Source organism: Aedes albopictus, chromosome 1 (genome assembly GCF_035046485.1).
Source record: "Aedes albopictus strain Foshan chromosome 1, AalbF5, whole genome shotgun sequence".
Taxonomy (NCBI): domain Eukaryota; kingdom Metazoa; phylum Arthropoda; class Insecta; order Diptera; family Culicidae; genus Aedes; species Aedes albopictus.
Genome location: NC_085136.1, coordinates 18,587,350 through 18,608,582, shown reverse-complemented (window position 1 = coordinate 18,608,582; position 21,233 = coordinate 18,587,350). Strand labels below are relative to the sequence as shown.

General features: G+C 41.4%; 1 protein-coding gene across 12 annotated transcripts in view; it reads right to left on the bottom strand.

Annotated features, from left to right (window-relative positions):
* LOC109412265 (nuclear factor of activated T-cells 5) overlaps window positions 1–21,233 on the bottom strand; it is a 379,626-nt gene that overhangs the window by 159,699 nt on the left and 198,694 nt on the right. For all 12 annotated transcript variants that reach the window (XM_062844140.1, XM_062844137.1, XM_062844136.1 and 9 more), the window contains 2 exons: window positions 13,276–13,487; window positions 12,755–13,211 (listed from right to left, as the gene is read on the bottom strand). In XM_062844140.1, the coding sequence (XP_062700124.1) occupies window positions 12,755–13,211; window positions 13,276–13,487 (669 nt within the window). The remainder of the gene's footprint in view (window positions 1–12,754; window positions 13,212–13,275; window positions 13,488–21,233) is intronic.

Sequence of the window (21,233 nt, the reverse complement as noted above, 5' to 3'; positions counted from 1 at the left end):
TCTAACCGTAAGAAAATTCTTGCCAGAACTCGAAAAAGAAAGTACTAAGCGAAAATGTACTCAGGAGTTGTACCTCTTTTATTCACAGATCGATGATGTAAGATACCGATCAAGTGTGTCTAACTTATTCGAAACGGTCGAGGTGCAGCCCAATGCTGTTGCTTCATTTACTGAAATTATCATTGGGGAAGGAACTCATTTGGCACTCACCGCATCAAATCAGTGTGACGTCAGGGTAAAATACATAGGAATAGGCACCGTAAAGACGCATGGCGACCGTTGCACTATCTATTCTAACCCCGCCGCTTTGGCGATTTCAGCGATCCGCGTCAATCGATGAAAGGAACTCATCCGGCACTCACCGCATAAAAATGGTGACGGTGTTTTGCCTTTCTCGTGCACAAAGTGTACTCAAAAAACGATTTTTGAAAAAAACGCTCGGAGGATCAAGTCGCATACACCAATCAACTCAGTTCGATGATTTGAGATGATGTCTGTATGTGTGTATGTATGTGCGTATGTATGTCTGTGCGCAAAATAAGTTCACCCACTTTTAAGGCACTTCCCATTGGCCGGACTTTCGGATTATAGCTCGAATCGAACCGGAATTTTACCGCATTGTTTGCTATCGAAAATGGTCCAGATCGGTCAAGGCGTTCCGGAGTTACTGGCTGTATATAAAACTGAACCAAGCCCCATCATGCGACACATCGAGTTGCGGTGATTTTTGAAACCTTAAGCATGGTTGACGAATTTTGTGCGGAAATCAACACTGGAGATCACGAATTCCGCGATGTCGGCCCAGAATTCAAGATGGCAGCCTAATATTCATGATGGCGGCTCGAAATTCAAGATGGCGGCTGTTTAATGGTGTTTTAGGCTCTAAAGCTGTGCAATATGGGTATATTTGGTATGGGGAAGATGTCCGAAGTCCAAAAATACGAGCAAAATATCCAAGATAGCGGCATAAAATCCAATACACTACCCGTCATAAGTACGGACTCACTTAAATTGAATATTGCAACAGCCCGCAAAAAGTTTAGCATCACCTGAAAACAGCTAAATGTGTGCTGCTTTATCTCGAAATTCTGATAATATGCAGTGGTACAGTCTTCAGCAAAGCTGTTCGGAAGGTCGTTGACATCACAATGGCAAGCAGTGTGATTCGCAATTCTGCCGCTAGGTGACGCTAGTGAGCATGTAAAAATGAGCACTATTAACTAGTTCTATCTCGTGATCCTAATGAGATAGCAAGTTCAAGTCTTCGGAAAAGTTGTTCGGAAAGTCATGAACATCATAATTACAAGCGATTTGGGTCACAATTCTTCCGCTAGGTGACGCTAGTGAGCATGAAAAAATGAACATTTGCCAATGAAAAGCAATTTATAAAGTGAATCAGACCTGAATCACATGGATATTAAATGAATCAGACCTGAATCACTTGAATATCAAGTGAATCAGGCCTGAATCACTTGAGTATCAAGGGAATCAGCCCTGAGTCACTTGAACATGAAGTAAACCAGAGCTGAATTACTTGAATATCAAGTGAATCAGACCTGATTCTCTTGAATATGAAGTGAATCAGTCCTGAATCACTTGCTTATGAAGTGAATCAGACCTGAATTATTCAAATATCAAGTGAATCAGGCCTAAATCACTTGAATATAAAAGGGAATCAGACCTGATTCACTTTATTATCAAGTAAATCAGGCCTAAATCACTTGAATATCAACTGAATCAGACCTGAATCACTTGAATATGAAGTAAATCAGACCTCAATCACTTGAATATGAAGTATATGGAACCTGAATCACTTGAACATGAAATGAATTAGACCTGAATCACTTGAATATCAAGTGAATCACTCCTGAATCACTTGAATGTGAAGTGAACTAGAGCTGAATTACCTGAATATCAAGTGAATCAGACCTGATTCTCTTGAATATGAAGCGAATCAGTCCTGAATCACTTGAACATGAAGTGAATCAGACATGAATTATTTGAATATCAAGTGAATCAGGGCTGAATGTGAATCACTTGAATATTACGTGAGTCAGACCTGAATCACTTTAATATGAAGTGAATCAGCCCTGAATCACTTGAATTAAAATGACTCAGACCTGAATCACTTGAATATGAAGTGAATGAGCCTTGAATCACTTGAATATGAAGTGAATTAGACTTGAATATGAAGTGAATCAGACATTAAACTCCTAAATATGGAGTGAATCAGACCTGAATCACTTGAACATGAATTGAATCAGACCTGAACCTATTGAATATGAAGTGAATTAGACCTGAATCACTTGAACATGAAGTGAATCGAACCTGAACCTATTGAATATGAGGTGAATCAAACCTGAATCACTTACACATCAAATGAATCAGGCCTCAATCTTTTGGATTAAAATGTCTCAGACCTTAATCACTAGAACATCAAGTGAATCAGACCTGAACCTATTGAATATGAAGTGAATGAGCCTTGAATCACTTGAACATGAAGTGAATCAGACCTGAATCACTTGAATATGAAGTGAATGGAACCTGAATTACTTGGATATGAAGTGAATTAGACCTGAATCACTTAAATATGAAGTGAAACAGACATTAACCTTTTAAATATGAAGTGAATCAGACCTGAATCACTTGAACATGAATTGAATCAGACCTGAACCTATTGAATATGAAGTGAATTAGACCTGAATCACTTGAACATGAAGTGAATCAAACCTGAACCTATTGAATATGAAGTAAATCAGACCTGAATCACTTGTACATCAAGTGAATCCGGCCTCAAACTTTTGGATCAAAATGTCTCAGACTTCAACCACTTGAACAAGAAGTGGATCAGACCTGAACCTCTTGAATATGAAGTGAATCAGAACTGAATCACTTGAATATGAAGTGTATCCGACCTGAATCAGACCTGAATCACTTGAACATGAAATGAATCAGACCTGAATCATTTGGATCAAAATTACTCAGACCTGAATCACTTGAATATCAAGTGAATGAGCCTTGAATCACTTGAACATGAAGTGAATCAGACCTGAATCACTTGATTATGAAGTGTGTCAGACCTGAATCACTTTAATATCATGAATATCAAGTGAATCAGATTTGAATCGCTTGAGTATAAAGTGAATCAGACTTGAATCACTTGAATATAAAGTGAATCAGACCTGAAGCACTTGAATATAAAGTAAATCAGACCTGAATCACTTGGATTGAAATGACTCAGACCTAAATCACTTGAATATGAAGTGAATCAGACCGACCTGAAATCACTTGATTATGAAGTGAGTCAGATCTGAATCACTTGAACATCATGTCCGGCGTCCAAAAATGACGAATAAAATATCCGAGATAGCGGTATAAAATCCAATATGGCGCCTCCAAATTCAAGATGACGGCTGTTGAATGGTGTTTTAGGCTCTAAAACCATGCAATATGGGCATGCTTGGTATGGGGAAGATGTCCGAAGTTCAAAAATGGCGACCAGAATGTTCAAAATTCCAGATGACGGCTGTTCAATGCTGTTTTAAACCCAAGAACCATGGTAATGGGAAGAAGTCTGGATTCCAAAAATGGCGACCAGAATATCCCAGATGGCGTCACAAAATTCAAGATGGCGGCTGTCAAAGGCTCCAAAATCATGAAATATTAACATATTTGATATGAAGCAGATGTCCGGTCCGGAGTCCGAAAATGGCGGCCACAATATCCAAGATGGAGGTCTAAAATCCAAGATGGCGGCTCCAAGTTCAAGATGGCGGCTGTTTAATGGAGTTTCAGGCTCTAAAGCCATTCAGTATGGGTATATTTGGTATGGCGAAGAAGTCTAGGGTCCAGAATATCCAAGATTGCGGACTTGAATCCAAAATAGCGGTTCAAAATACAAGATAGCGGCTTTTTGAAGTTCATGGATCAAACATCAAAAGCCAGTTAAGCGAATCATATCTGGTGCCATGAAATGGATTTTTGTTAAACGTATGAAAGTGCGATATTCATCAACATGTCACTTGAGTTTTGTCGAAATGGGGTTTCTAAGGCACGAGAAAGGCGCCATCACCGCTAGGTGGATCAATTAGGGGTTTATAGTTGTACTATGATTCCAATGAATAGACCCAATTCCATAAATTTTCAGTAAAAACAAAAATGTTCGTCATTTTTTTTTGCAGTTCGATGATGTAAAATACTGATTTAATTCTAACTTTGTGTTGAACTTATTCAAAAACAATCGCTGCTTTATCTACCAGGATGATCATTGAAAGGAACTCATTTGGCACTCACCGCATCAAATCAGAGTGACGGCAGTGTAAAATACATAGGAATAGGCACCGTAAAGACACATGGCGACCGTTTCAGCGTCTGCGTTAATCGGCGGAAGGAACTCATCTGGCACTCACCGCATAACAATGGCGACGGTTTTTGAGTCGTACTATGATCCCAATGAAAAAACCCAATACCATAAATTTTCAGTAAAAACAAAAATGTTCGTCATTTTTTTTTTTTTGCAGTTCGGTGATGTAAAATACTGATTTGATTCTAACTTTGTGTTGAACTTCGTCAAAAACAATCGCTGCTTTAGCTACCAGAATGATCATTGCAAGGAACTCATTTGGCACTCACCGCATCAAATCAGTGTGACGCCAGAGACATGGCGACCGTTGCTTTATCTATTCTAACCTCGCCACTTTGACGATTTCAGCGATCGGCGTCAATCGGTGAAAGGAACTCATCCGGCACTCATCGCATAAAAAGGAGGCGATGGCACCTTCAAAGTAAATGGGTTTTCAGTTGTCCAACTCCCACAAATGTTCAGTTCAGTATACCCCCCGGGTGTACGATTCGGTGTGCCACTCATTTGGCACTCATCGCGCGCGACAGTTCTGCAGAAACCGCGTTTCAGCGTGTCGGTTCGTGGTTCGATTGTCGTCGGTGGAACGCGTGCTTCACTCACAATCCAATAGTTCTAGCGATAATACCAATTACTGTAGTCCAATCGTTTGAGGATTTAGGAAAAAAGAGGAAAACATTCCGGGACAGAGAGGTGCGGGTGTTGAAATTTGAAATTTTGACCGACCTTTTTTGAGGTTGTTGTTCAGTGGGAAGAGGTTAGGAAGGCGGGAAATGTGTGATGAGCCCCCACAGTCTAAATGGTTGTTATATTACCTGCGTGCTGCTGCCACCGTTGCGCCATCGTATCACTTCTCGGGTTTGTTCTTTTGGCATCCTTCGCGCTTTTTCGATTTATTTCCGTGTTTTCTTTTTAATACTTGCAGACTGTGTGTTTGTGTGTGTCACTCTTTGAGTGACTGGAGTTTGAGTTCCACTCGCAAGACACCTGCTGACATTGGGCGGCTCTTCTCATGGCATACTACGTCGATGCCGTTTAAACTGCAGCTGCCGTTTTTGCCCATTTCCTGCGGTGCCACGGGAGACTCACGGCGATGATGATGATGATGATGATGAGTTTTCTTTCACAATCAGATGCTGATGCTGCTTGCGCGTAGATGCTCCTCTCTACTCTAAAGCTTGTCTCTGAGTTCCAAAGTGAATACAGAACCAAAAGGGTTTCTTGTTTAAGCGGGTTGTTTGATAAGTAACAGTGTGAAACAGGGTTGCTGCCAGGTTTCTGGCAAATGCGGGTAAATCCCGTTCGGAATGGCACACCCTTGTTTTAGCCGGTTGTTGTTTTTCTTTTAAACACGTCGATGGGCAAAAGCCGCATAACCTCAAAACACCAATATCATTCAAACCGTTCTAAAGCGATATCCATTCATCCGCCCACGTTCTGAATCAGAAAGAGTGAACGATTCTCTGCGAGAGTGGCTGCCACTCATGGCATCTGATTCGTAACGAATCGCGTCCCATTTCGAAACGAACTAACGGTGAGTGATCTTATAATCACAAAGCTTTCTCAATTAATGAAAGTCAGCTCATGACACTTTCGATGGAGAGGTTCTGCTCATAGAAGCTTGTCATTTGAAAATAAGAATTGCGAGTTCCAGTTGAAGAGGTAACTCATTGGTCACTCACCATGTTGAAACGCTGTGAGTTCCGACAAAACAATGGGATGATCGACCGTCTGCGCACGTCAATTGCCACAATCCACTGTTGGAGTGTTAGTTGTCAGCATACGAAACAACAATAATGGAAGCCCAAACTCAATGATGCCTACATCTTTTGTCACACTCATTGTTCTTGTAATTCACGAGAGGAAATGATGCAACATTCCAAAATCCAACCCCCTCAGAGCGCTAAATCTAGTGCCACACAACGATTCTGCGTTCAGTTTGTGTTCACTCGTTCCATCTCATTCAAAAGCATACACACAAGCTAACGTGCACTCATGGAACTCACGCATCTCCTGGAACAGTCTACCCGAGCACTCATATGACAACAATGCTCATCTGGTACTCCTCATTTTTTGTTTTTCAAAGAAACTATTTTGTGGCGTCGTAATAGTAAATGGAACAATTCTCACAAAAGCCACCGATCGGTAAATGCATGGACACTCACTCGATGAATCGACCGTTGCAAGTAGCTCATCCCAGATTCTCATCCCACATTGCAATGAGCAGCAATCACCCATTTCCGTCTGTTCCAGCACATCCATTCAGACGCCGAACCGTGCGCAAATCGGTCCCAGCACGGTGCTGCTTACTGCTGTATCGGTGGTCCCTCATTTCCGTTAGACAACGGGGGATTAACCGACCGACCGTTAGCACAAAAATATAAAACAAAAATGTTTTCAACCCGTCGTCCCTCTTGCGCAGATGACGAAAGGAAAGACGCGGTATCGACTAATGGCTCGTCATCGTCGTGCACAGTGGGCAAAAATGGATCCACAGTCCGAAGCGCGTTGTTCGAGGTTGCTGGTTCTTATACAAACATGTTGTTTACCATGGAAAACCAAAAATCATGTCCGTTGTCCAATGTTGTTCAAGATTTATAGAAGCTTCCTTCAGAAATTTTCGAAATTCAGGAAATTTTGTCAATTTTTCCCAAAAAAATGCTTATTTTTTATTTTTTTTTGTTTTAAGGCTCAAATAACCATCATTCAGTCATCAGCAATCATCAATTTTTCAAAAGCAGTTTTCTTCCTCTAAGTCACAAATCCATCATTGAAAATTATTTCACTGTTATCCAGATGGTGGCCAGAGTGCAGTGATAAATTGTTATTAACACTGGTTGAGATTCCAGCGAGAAAACTGCTTTTTAGTTTTTGCTAAACGATGATGGTTTGTTTCCTCTTAACATTTTCCATAAATTTTGTAAACATTTTGAGAATGAGTCCTTACAAAATTTTGTCCAAGAGTAGTTCTCTGAGCTTCCCTTGAAAACTAACTGATCAATAATTTTACTTCAAAGTTACTCTTAATTTTTCTGAAATTCAGAAAATAAAAAAAAAATAAAAAAAAATAAAAAAAAGTTTTTACAAGAATTTCGACAGGAGTTTCTTCTGAAAATCTAGCAGAAGTTTTTTGTTTCCAAAATTCGTTTTAAGTAGTTTATCTAGAAGACCCCCCCTAGAAGCTTTTCACGAACTATCCATTGAACTTTTTCCGAATATCTTGTTCAGGGAATTCTTCATTCTTTCTCCAGAGATGAGCTCTGCGTTCTTCTGAAATGAGCTCCAGAGACTCTGAATTCCTCAGAAAAGAACTCAGGATGCTTCTAAAATGAGCTCTGTGTTCCCGAGAGATGAGCTCTGGGCTCTCCAGATTCTACAAAGATGAGTTCTGAATTCTACAGAGATGTTTTCAGGTTTCTCCTGAAATGAGCTTTGATGAGTTTTGGATTCTCCAGAGATGAGCTCTGGGTTCTTCTGAAATGAGCTCTGGACTCACCAGAGATGGGTTTTGGATTCTCCAGAGATGAGATCTGGATTTTTCTGAAATGAGCTCCGGAAACTCATGACATAAACTCTAAATTCCTCAGAAAACAACTCTGGATGCTTCTGAAATGAGTTCTGTGTTCCCTAGAGAGGAGCTCTGGGCTCTCCAGATATGGACTCGCTGAACTAACCAGAAACGGGGTTTGAATTCTCCACAGATGAGCTTTGGAAATGAACACTGCATTTGCCAAAGCTGGGCTCTGGATTTGCCATGGATGTTCTCTGACTTCTCCTGAAATGAGGTCTGGACTCACCAGAGATGGGTTTTGCATTCTCCAGAGATGAGTTCTGGGTTCTTCTGAAATAAGCTCTGGACTCACCAGAGATGAGCTCTGAATTCGTCAGAGAAGAGCTCTGGATTCTAGCTTTCGACTCTCTAGAATTGAACTTTGGATTCTCCAAGGATGAGCTCTGCGATTTTCTGAAATGAGCTCTGAACGCTCTAGAAATGAGCTCTGAACTCCCTAGAAATGAGCTCTGAATTCTTCTCTGGTTTCTAGATTCTAGAGAAATGAGTTCTGGATTCTCCAGAGATGTTCTCTGGTTTCTCTTGTAATGAGCTCTGGACTCACCAGAGATGGGCTTTGGATTCTCCAGAGATGAGCTCTGCGTTCTTCTGAAATGAGCTCCGGAGACTCTGAATTCCTCAGAAAAGAACTCTGGATGCTTCTGAAATCAGTTCTGTATTCCCTAGAGATGAGCTCTGGGCTCTCCAGATTCTACAGAGATGAGTTCTGGATTCTACAGAGATGTTTTCAGGTTTCTCCTGAAATGAGATTTGATGAGTTTTGGATTCTCCAGAGATGAGCTCTGGGTTCTTCTGAAATGAGCTCTGGACTCACCAGAGATGAGCTCTGAATTCGACGGAGAAGAGCTCTGGATTCTAGCTTTCGACTCTCTAGAATTGAACTTCGGATTCTCCAAGGATGAGCTCTGCGATTTTCTGAAATGAGCTCTGGACGCTCTAGAAATGAGCTCTGAATTCCCCAGAAATGAGCTCTGAATTCTTCTCTGGTTTCTAGATTCTATAGAAATGAGTTCTGGATTCTCCAGAGATGTTCTCTGGTTTCTCCTGTAATGAGCTCTGGACTCACCAGAGATGGGCTTTGGATTCTCCAGAGATGAGCTCTGCGTTCTTCTGAAATGAGCTCCGGAGACTCTGAATTCCTCAGAAAAGAACTCTGGATGCTTCTGAAATGAGCTCTGTGTTCCCGAGAGATGAGCTCTGGGCTCTCCAGATTGTACAGATATGAGTTCAGGATTCTACAGAGGTTTTCAGGTTTCTCCTGAAATAAGCTTTGATGAGTTTTGCATTCTCCAGAGATGAGTTCTGAATTCTTCTGAAATGAGCTCCGGAGACTCATGACATGAACTCTGAATTCCTCAGAAAAGAACTCTGGATGCTTCTGAAATGAGCTCTGTATTCCCGAGAGATGAGCTCTGGGCTTTCCAGCTATGGACTCGCTCGACTACCCAGAAATGGGTTTTGAATTCTCCACAGATGAGCTTTGGAAATTAACACTGGATTTGCCAAAGCTGGGCTCTGGATTCGCCATAGATGTTCTCTGATTTCTCCTGAAATGAGTCCTGGACTCACCAGAGATGGGTTTTGGATTCTCCAGAGATGAGTTCTGGGTTCTTCCGAAATGAGCTCTGGACTCACCAGAAATGAACTCTGAATTCGACGGAGAAGAGGTCTGGATTCTAGCTTTCGACTCTCTAGAATTGAACTTCGGATTCTCCAAGGATGAGCTCTGCGATTTTCTGAAATGAGCTCTGGACGCTCTAGAAATGAGCTCTGAATTCCCCAGAAATGAGCTCTGAATTCTTCTCTGGTTTCTAGATTCTAGAGAAAAGAGTTCTGGATTCTCCAGAGCTGTTCTCTGGTTTTTCCTGTAATGAGCTCTGGACTCACCAGAGATGGGCTTTGGATTCTCCAGAGATGCGCTCTGCGTTCTTCTGAAATGAGCTCCGGAGACTCTGAATTCCTCAGAAAAGAACTCTGGATGCTTCTGAAATGAGCTCTGTATTCCCGAGAGATGAGCTCTGGGCTCTCCAGCTATGGACTCGCTCGACTACCCAGAAATGGGTTTTGAATTCTCCACAGAGGAGCTTTGGAAATGAACACTGGATTTGCCAAAGCTGGGCTCTGGATTCGCCATAGATGTTCTCTGATTTCTCCTGGAATGAGCTCTGGACTCACCAGAGATGGGTTTTGGATTCTCCAGAGATGAGTTCTGGGTTCTTCTGAAATAAGCTCTGGACTCACCAGAGATGAGCTCTGAATTCGTCAGAGAAGAGCTCTGGATTCTAGCTTTCGACTCTCTAGAATTGAACTTCTGATTCTCCAAGGATGAGCTCTGCGATTTTCTGAAATGAGCTCTGGACGCTCTAGAAATGAGCTCTGAATTCCCCAGAGATGAGCTCTGAATTTTTCTCTGGTTTCTAGATTCTAGAGAGATGAGTTCTGGATTCGCCATAGATGTCCTCTGGTTTCTCCTGTAATGAGCTCTGGACTCACCAGAGATGGGCTTTGGATTCTCCAGAGATGAGCTCTGGGTTCTTCTGAAATGAGCTCCGGCGACTCTGAATTCCTCAGAAAAGAACTCTGGATGTTTCTGAAATGAGCTCTGTGTTCCCTAGAGATGAGCTCTGGGCTCTCCAAATTCTACAGAGATGAGTTCTGGATTCTACAGAGATGTTTTCAGGTTTCTCCTGAAATGTGCTTTGATGAGTTTTGGATTCTTGAGAGATGAGATGAGCTCTGGGTTCTTTTGAAATGAGCTCCGGAGACTCATGACATGAACTCTAAATTCCTCAGAAAAGAACTCTGGATGCTTCTGAAATGAGTTCTGTGTTCCCTACAGATGAGCTCTCACTTGACTTTCTAGTTTCAACGTAGCTCTTCGATCCCAAGAAAAACGTTTCGAACTGCAACAAGCTCTCCTGAATGAGTCTAGTGGTGCAATTTGGAATCTAGGTACGATCCTTGATATCCTTACGGTTAAACTGCATAGTAACGTATAAAGGAGTTCTAAGGTCTCTGGAGGAACACTTCATCTCCACATTAGCTCTCTGGTCTCCAGAGAGCTCTGTCACCTCCAGAGGAGTGGTCTGGTATCCTAAGGAGAACTTTGGTCTCTAGAGCAGCACATTGCCCTCCAGAGGAGCTCTCTGATCTCTAAAGGAGCGCCCATAACCTCCAAAGGAGCTATTTCGTTTCCAAATGAGCACTCTGATCTCTGGAGGAGCTTTTTGGTCTCCAAAAAAACTTGCAATGGAGCATTCCGGCCTCCCGGTGAGAAATTCGTTAATCTGCTGTGGAACTTTCTGGTTTCCAAGGTGGTTCTAGATCGTATAGATAGGAGGATGTAGAGCAGGACCGATTCAAAATAGCTCTCTGGTCTTTATTAAAAGGTATTAGACAGATGTGGTCTCTCAGGAGAGCTCTGGTCTCCAGAGGAGAGCTCTGGTTCCCAGAGGAGAGCTCTGGTCTCCAAAGGAGAGCTCTGGTCTCCAGAGGAGAGCTCCGGTCTCCAGAGGAGAGCTCCGGTCTCCAGAGGAGAGCTCTGGTCTCCAGAGGAGAGCTCTGGTCTCCAGAGGAGAGCTCCGGTCTCCAGAGGAGAGCTCTGGTCTCCAAAGGAGAGCTCTGGTCTCCAGAGGAGAGCTCTGGTCTCCAGAGGAGAGCTCTGGTCTCCAGAGGAGAGCTGTGGTCTCCAGAGGAGAGCTCCGGTCTCCAGAGGAGAGCTCCGGTCTCCAGAGGAGAGCTCCGGTCTCCAGAGGAGAGCTCTGGTCTCCAGAGGAGAGCTCTGGTCCCCAGAGGAGAGCTCTGGTCTCCAAAGGAGAGCTCTGGTCTCCAAAGGAGAGCTCTGGTCTCCAAAGGAGAGCTCTGGTCTCCAAAGGAGAGAATTTCATGCAGTGCCCTATATGGACTTATCCACCGATGAACCGAATTCATCGCGGTCCGAGAATTTTGACACTAGAGCGGGGTCATTCCCAATCAGAATCGTTCTATTCTGATTGGAAATCGTTTCAATTCTGATTGGAATCTGCCCCGCTCTAGTGTCAAAATTCTCAGACCGCGATGAATTCGGTTCATCGGTGGATACGTCCATAGGGAATCCTACAATGTATGTTCTACATATTCAGATACAAATCTGGGATTTATCGTGTTTTTTTTTCAAAGATCTTTTGAATTTATAAACATCGACAAAAAATATCAGCAACTTCCGAAACCTCAGTTACGAACCCATTTTGCCCACTGTGCCATGCTTGTTCGCTGTAGCAGTAGCAAACGTAAGCACCTCCAACGATTGGAAAAGATTTATTTCGATGAAACCCTCTCCATTTTCAGTGAAGGGCAATTTAACGGCAGCAAGCTGCAAAAGCTGCAATATAAACAGGAAACCCTTACATCGCTTTGGTGGTTCCTTCTTATCTTCGTTACCCGCTTCGCCACACAAACGCACTCGCGGATTCTGGACGCACTCATACACTCACGGTCGGTCGACAGTCACCCATTCGGTCGCTCATCTCAAACACGCGCAATCAACCAAGTAGGCCATGCGGACGAGATATCAATCAAATGCCTTCGTCCAGATGATAACGAGAGCCCCTATGTTGGTGGGTACATACATCCATTTGGATTCGATTCTGCCTCGCGCAGTTTTCGATCCCCATTCCGGAGAAAACGAGACCCTCCACAATCTCCAGAACCTTCCTATTTACTTCATCTAGAGAAGTATTAAGTTCATATTTCCGATTTAATTAGAAAAGAGAGACCAATTAGGTCCCTCGTCACGTTCGTAGTAGGCGCAAAACGAAAAACAAAAAAAAAATCGAGTCTCTTACCTTCGCTGGACTGGCTACTAAAGCTAGAATTTAGGGGATGGAAGCTTGCGGCAGTGCCAGTGTTGCCGCCTCCTCCTACCGAGCTTCCGGATGCTGATCCGAGCGTCAAATTTCCACTGCTACCGCCCGGAAGGCCTCCTCCGACGCCGATGACGCTGGCTGCGGCCACTTCTCCCACCAGGGCTTCCTGTAGGGTAATGGCGGCGGCGGCGGCGGCGGCCGGGGCCGTCGACGACAGTGATCCGAAAAAGGAACTGCTGCTGCTGCTGCTGCCGGCCACCGGAATCGGGGATCCCAACGTTGTCGCAGCCGTCAGCGCCGTGTGCTGTCCCTTGGGGGTGTAGGTGAAGTTGTGCGTTTCGCTCTTCTTGCCGGCGGAAGTGATGAAAATTTGTACTGCTACCGGTTCCACGATGTCCGGGGCGACGTACGGCGGAACGGTGCAAATCAGGTGCGTCTGAAGGGGATGCGGAAACGGATGAACAAGTGAAAACAAAAACAACCGGAATAAGGATAGTCACCTGCTGAAGATATTCCTTGTCCGGGATGACGGCCTGCTCCCACGGTATGACACTGGTGGACGTCGTTTTGGCGGAGGGGGCCTTCCGCCGCTGGAACACCACCTTGGTGTCCTTCAGGAAGTTTTTGCCGATGATGAACAGTTCAAGACCGCCTTCGGCGGGGCAGGAGACTAGAGACTTTTTGCTGATTTCCGGAACGCCCGGCGGTTGAGCTGAAACGAAGGTGGTCAGATGAGTTGGGCGCAAATAACTCATATATGTACACTCAGGCAAATAAACCTAAGATTATCATAAGGCCTAACTTATGAAATGGCCTTTAAACAATTCATAAAGGCTAGAACGATTTTCATAAGATCGGTCTATGACGCAAAATCGACTCACAGTTCGGCTTTTATACACATTTAGCAACACGATATTCTCAAGCGTCGATAGCCGCGTGGGTTGGGCACAAGCTCAGTGATCTCGTCGACGTTCATGGATCGATTCCAGTCTGCATCATTTAGTGATTTTTCTGCTCTTTTCATAAGTTTATCTTATGTAATTAGGTCATAATAAGCATGTTCAATTTTCATAAGGTATTCTCATGGCATTCATACTTTACAGTTATGGCTAAATTTCATAAGGTATTTTGATGAATTTCGGTAGTTTACTTCGCTGAGTGTATGTAATAATAAACATTCAGTCGATGGTGGAAACTGTTCAGAGCTGGGCTGGGTTTACATATATGTATCGTATTTGTGGAATTATACACTGACCACCTTCTGCCTAACCCAAGTTTAGAGTGTATTCATCCCCGAAGTTGACACCAATACAACGAGACAGCGACGAGCTGGCGATGCAGTCGTCGCTACCTATTAGCAGGGATGCCAGATGTGAAGACATGCTTCAATTTGAAGACATTTGAACTTCTGTGAAGACATTTATTTTTGTGAAGACATATTGAAGACATTTCAAATTATGTGAAGACTTTTGAAGACATTTGAAAGCTGAAATTAATATTTATATTGTGGATCCAACCCAATAATTCAATTCTTGCGACAATTTCAGATGAAATGCGTTTCAATTTTTGTTGATAAAAACTTTCAGGCCGGGGCCCGTGGCGTAGTTGGTCACACGTTCGCTTCATATGCGGATGGTCATGGGTTTGATTCCCAGCCCCGGCACTTGCAATTTTTCGTCAGTTGCTTTTCCCCCGAGAGCAACTGACACTGACCCTCTTCTGAGCCCCATGGCTCAAACGGACCCGGATACCTGGACATCGGCGAACTGCTACTCATAATGGACCCCCAATCGGACTGGAAAGGAACAACGGCCATCCATCATCATCCTTGTGCTCATCATTCTACTAGGTACAAAGTAGAAAAAGTGAAAGCAGCAGAAAGGCAAACCAGTTCGATAAAGTAGAATAGAATATAGGCGCTGTACAAAAGTGCAGCTGTCAATTGAAATTGCTCACGTAGTGCCCCAGTGGACAATAGAGCTGTAAACTAGGTTAAGTGATTAAGAATAAAAAAAAACTATCAGATTCCTAATTTTTCGGTCTTTATATTGGTAGAAATTTGTAGCAGTTTTTAGTCAAAATACATTTGAAATTTATCGAACACAATTTCTTGGGAATTTTAGGATATATCCTGATCTATTGAAATAATTTTAAATCAGGAATTATAAAAAGAAAGCAAAATTTTCAGGAATCAACCAACACATTCCATGAGTGCTTCAAGATGTCTTCCAGAACACTCAAATTTTAGTAAATAATATTTTTAATTTCAATCAAGAGTCATCAAAGATTCTGAAAGAAGTTGTTTTTAGATTTCTTTTGAGTCTCCTCGAGGAATTCATCTGGATATTATCCCCTAGTTGTTTTTTAAATCCTCCAAAAGCAGAGGTACTTTTTAAAAGTATCACCGATGATTTTTTTTCGGAAATTCTCATCAGAACTTCGTTTGAATTTCAAGCAGAGCTACGTCCAGAATTTTCCGCAGATTTTTCCGAAGATTTGTCCAAGAGAGCTTGTTAAGCTTTCTCCATGAGAATCCGTGGGAATCTCTCCAGAAGTTCCACAGAAATTCCTTCAGGATTTCATATGGAAATCCTCTTGAAACTCATTCAAGAGTTTTTCTGGAATTCTTCTAGGAACACCTCGGAAATTCCACCAGAAGCTGTTCACAAATTCCGCCTGGAGTTTTTCAGGAGATCGTCGGGAAATCCTACAGGAATGTTCTAGGAACTCCTGGAGGAATTCCTCTAGAAGATCCTCAGGAATTCCTCCAGGAGCTCCTAGAAAATTCCTGTAGGAGTTCCAAATTTCTCCAGAAATTTCTCGAGAACTACAGGAGTTCCTCATGAATTCATCCAGGATTTTCTCGGAAATTTATCCTGAAGTTCCTTGGAAATTCCTCCTGGAGTTCATTGGAAATTCCTCCTGGAGTTCCTCAGGCATTTCTCCAGGAGTTCTTCGGGAATTTCTCCAGAAGATCCCTAAGAAGTCTTTTAGGAGTTCCTTGGAAGCTTCTTTAGGGGTTTCTTGGGAATTCCTCCAGGAGTTTCTCGGGAATTCCTCCAGGAGTTTGCCAAAAAAATCTTCAGAAGTGCCTTGGGAATTCCTCTAGAATATCCTCTGGAATTCTAGCAGGAGTTCCTAGGAAATTCCTCCATGTATTCCTCGGAATTCCTCTAGAAGCTCATCGATAATTCCTCCTGAAGTTCCTCGGGAATTGCTCCAGAAGCTCTTCTGGAATTTCTCCAGGAGTTCCTCGAAAATTGCTCCACAAATTTCTCGGAGATTCTTCCAGGAGTACCTTGGAAATTTCTACAAAAGATTCTCTCGTATATATCTAGGAGTTCCTCGTAAAGTCCTCCGTAAAAATTCAGTAGTTCCTCTGAAATTCCTCCACGAATTCCTCGGAATTTCTCCAGAAGCTCCTCATGAATTCCTCCAGAAGTTCCTCGTGGATTCCTCTACAAGTTCCTCGTGAATTTCTTCTTTGAGGAATTCCCGAGGAAGTCCTGCAGGAACTCCAGAGAAACTGCTTGAGGAATCCCTGAGGATCTCAATGTGGAATTGCCGTAGATCTCCTGAAAGAATTCCTAAGATACTTTTGGAAGAGTTCCCGTAAAACTTCTGGAAAAATTTTCGAAGAACTTGTGGAAGCATTCCCGAGGGTCTCCTGGAGAATTCCAGAGATACTTCTGGAGGAATTTCCGATGATCTTCTAGAGGAATTACCAAGGAAAACCTGGAGAAATTTCCGAGAACTTCCTGTAGGAATTCTCGAATATCTTCTGGAGGAATTCCCGAATAACTCTTTGAGGAATTCCCTAGGAACTACAGGATGAATTCTCGAGGATCTTCTGGAGAAATTTCCGGATTATTGCTGGAGGAGTTTCTGGTAGACTTTGAAGTAAATTCCGTGGAAATTCTGGATGAGATGTCCGGATAATTTTTGCGGTTAATTAAAAAAAAATCATTGAGAAATTCCATGGGAAATCCTGGAGGCATTCTACCACAATTGCTGCAGGAATTCTTCGGTTACTTCTAAGCGAAATCCCATTGTATTCGCAGGGAATCTATGAAAGGATTCTTGGGAGATTCCTGGAGAAATTCTCGGGGACTTGTGAATAAATTTCCATGAAACTTCTAAAGAAATTTCATGGAAGCTACAACATATACTCTCGGGAATTTCTGTAGAAATCGCTTAGAAACTCCTGCAAGAATTTCTAGAGAACTGATGGAAGAATTCCCGAGGGTTTCCTGTAAGAATTTCCCGGGATCTCTCAGAGGAATTCCCACGGTGTTCCTGGAGGAATTCTTCAGGAACTCCAGAAGGAATTCCCAAGGATATCCTAGAGGAATTACCGAAGAACTCCTGGAGGAATTCCCGAGGTACTTCTGGACGAATTCCCGAAGAAATCCTGCAAGAATTCCCAAAGAACTACTAATTCCCGTGTATCTCTTGTAGTTATTCCCGAGAATCTCTGGGACGAATTCTTATGGATCTCTGGGAAGAAATCCCGAGATACACCTGGAGAAGTTCCTGTAGAACTCCTGGAAGCATTCCCGAAGAACTCCTGGAAGAATTCCCGAGGAAGCCCTGGAGAAATTCCCGAGAAACTTCTGGAGGAATTTCCAAGAATCTCCTGTACGAATTCCCGAGGAACACATGGAGGAATTTCTAAGGAACTTCAGGATGAATTCCCAAGGATTTTCGGAAGGAATTTCCGGATTTTTTGTGGAACTCTTGGAAATAAATCCAAATTCCATCTTCTTGAGGAATTTCGGAAAAATCCGGGAGCTATTCGAGGGAAATCCTGAGAGAACCATGCATTATTGCTGTGGGACTTCTTGAAGAACTCTCTAAGTAACTTTCATGGAAGTTCTGGAGGAAATCTTCGGGTAATTTATGGAGTTATTTCCTGTCAAATCAAGGAGAAATTGCCTGGGTAATCCTGGAGGAACTCTTCAGAAGCTTCCATGGTATTCGTGAGGAAGCCATGGATGAATTCCTGGGAAACTTCTGTAGAAATTCTCGGAGACTCCAGGAGAAATTTACCTAGAAACTTTGAAAGCAATTCCCGAGGTTCTCTTGGAAGAATGTCTGAAGAGCACTTAGATTAATTTTTGAGAAACTTCACGAAGATTTCCCGGTGAATTGAGTTATTTCTTAAGAAGCTCCATGAGTAATCACAAAAAATGGATGAATCCCAGAAGAAAGTATTGAAGGTATTCCAGACTCCTGGAGGAATTACAAAAGAAAGTCTTAGATGAATACCATAAGCAACTCCTTGAAGAATTATAAAAGAAACTCCTTGTGGGATCCAAACAGGTATGAAAATAATATTAAAATGTTTAAGTATTTCCATAGAAATTTCCTTAAAATCAGAATATCCGAAATCCCCTACAGTTTCTTGAGGAATCTGTTAATAAATTTACATATCTACATAAATAAACATTTTCTGTAAGTTTACGCGCACCGTTATTGTTTTTTAAGTTCATGTACATAAACGGTAAACTACATCATGTCGGCGTAGTGTGAACGCCTCTCTTGATATAGGATGTCATTACCAAGGTCATCACGCTATATTACTTGATTTAATATAGAGCGCAGTGAAAAAATTGCATAAATTTTGATTTTAAGCATTAATTATAAACAAAGCCACAATATAGACTGTGAAGACATGTGAAGACATTTTAGCGTGCCTTGGGAAGACATTTGAAAATTTAACCTGGCATCCCTGCCTATTAGTGCCATTTACACTTGTCAATAAGTTGATTCAACTAAGAAGTTCAATCTTTCCTTCAACTTCGTCAAGAAACACAATTTTATGGAAACCCTGATAAAAAAGATCATAGAGATACAACAGAATTGATTGTTACAACACGCTGAATTGAATGGTACTTACCATTAATTCAATTGTTTAAAACGATAGAGTAACAACAGATCTTATGGTTTTCCACCATAGCATGTATTGTAAATGTCACTTTTACAATAGAAAATGGGGGTTGTTATGTATCTTTACCATAAAAAAATCCAAATTTTCTGGAAAAAAATCAAGTCAACTACCATTCAACTTATGGTGTTTTTATTATTGAAATCTCTAGTGCCATTGATTTTATTGTACACGTATTGTAGTTCCAATACACCATTTTCAGCAGGAAAATACGTACACAATATAATTTGTTGTTGAATAGTCAAATTTATCATTATTCAATGGTAGTTTATGGTGATTTTATTGGAAATTTTTATCAGGGAATATTGCTATATGTATTGCATGCATTTTTATTGAGGAAAACATGGATGATAATGTTGAATCTTGATGTAAATACTGACCAACCTGCAAAAGCGAGGATTGAGGTTGGTGATCATATCCTCAATATTTCCCCTCCGAAAGATTGATCCAACCGATCCAACCACCACTATCATCCAGTTTGACCGAACCATCAAGATCATCCAAGTTCGTCAAACTTTCCTCTCGACTTGTTTGATTCGATCAATCCAGCAGTGCAAAAGAGTCAGCAGATTGAGCGAAGACCATCCCGGATAAAAACTAACCATAGAATGTATAGTGAAAACCATTCCTGCACCATACAGTGTACCAGCTACAATAAAGTGTATTGTAATGATATGGTTCGCTATACTATACATTTACATTGGATTTTTATGTAACAATATATTATACTGTTTTTCTTACGTTTGAACCATTCACTTTTCCGAAACATTATTTTTCCGTGAATTTTTAATTATTTCTGGTGTTCGATTTGGATAGGTCGTATGTTTGCTGTGATTCCTATATGCAGATTCGACCTATTCAAATCAAACACCAGATTTATTCAGTTTAAGATTTTTTCCGTGCTTTGTTTTGTTGATGTTTGTGACTTTTTTGATGCAAAGGAAAGCAAAGAGAAAAAAAGTGAATAAGTTGAAACGTCAATTTTAAGTCAATAACATGTTTAAATCAGTGGTAAACCAGATGTCCTAAGAACTGCAGGTCCAAGCAGGGGTCCAAGAGATATGGCAGGCTAGGTGTGTGGAGTGCGACGAAAGAAATGCGAATGTAGGCCAACCCCGGAAAGATGCAGGTCAGATTACCGTAAATCAGTGGATGAATTCAACACTATTCTTGCTGTATTTGCATTTAGGGGAGTTTTCTCCTCTTCTCTCATGTGAACTTGCCTTCGACCACAATCGAATCAAATGCGATTGACAAACTTTATCTTTGACGTAGAGCCATCTTTAACATATGGACTGGACTGAACACTGAAATGACTTTTAATATAGGTTCGTCTGCGGGTTCGCTTTTCAACCTAACTTATATTTGAATCGAACTTGACAGTTATCTCATGAGTTGTTATGTATTTCAAACTTTAGTCAAACTGGTGCCTCAATATTGCAATAACAGTTAAGCACGCTGTAATGATACTTATGTACCTCGTCACCCACTTCATGCAACTACATTAGTGGTCTAATACCACTTAGCGCGCTCGGCATAGTTCCATCATGCCGCTCAAAGTGTTGCCACAAATAATGCTAGGTTTGCAAAACCCGGTTATCTGGCTGGTGGGGCATGGGAGCCTAAGCTTCAACTGTTAATGCAATCAGAGACTACTCAGACTTAGACGTTGGCGATCCTATATATGAAGGGTTATCAAAAACGCTCTGGAGAATTCCCAAAGCGCATTCTAATAAATCTAATAAGCCTAAGATGCCATTAACAGGAGGAAAATGGCAAGATAATATAACAATATATGGTTTATGTAATGTAAAACAATACAACATAACAAAAGAAAACCATTCCAAAACCATTTAATTAAATGTATAACCAGTAGTGAAATTACAATTAAAAACAATTTATTTACGGTACATTTTATTGTTTGAAACCATTCATGTACCATACAATGTACGGTATATTTAAACCCACGTATCAGTATTTTGAACAATTCATTAACAATAAAATGTATGGTTTTGCAAAAAAATATATATGGAGAAAAATATTTTTTTATATTGTTACGATACTTAACAACCCGTATAGTATATTGTAAAAATCTTATTTACAATTCACGGTATGGTGTTTTACATTACATCTAATTGTTTTTGTATTTTTTATTTTTACAGTGTTGTCTATTGTAAAAATATGGTTCTAAATAGTACTGTTACAATACAACGTTCGGTTTTTCTACTGTATTTTTTATTCGGGATTCCATCAGTGAGGAAGAGATAGCAATTCACCGACGTTCAGCGCGTGGTTCACGGCGTTCATGGTGGCCAGTTTAATTAAATTTTATGGAATGCTTTGAAAGCAAATTTTTAGAAATAAGTATCAATCCAATATCTTCGACATAGGGTAAGAAATCAAAATTTGAACTAGTCAAAATGTAATCTTAATTTGAGCTATTTTGAAATTCATTGAAATGACGTACTTTTTGGGAAAATATTGTCCCGAAAAAGATGTTAAACAGTTTTC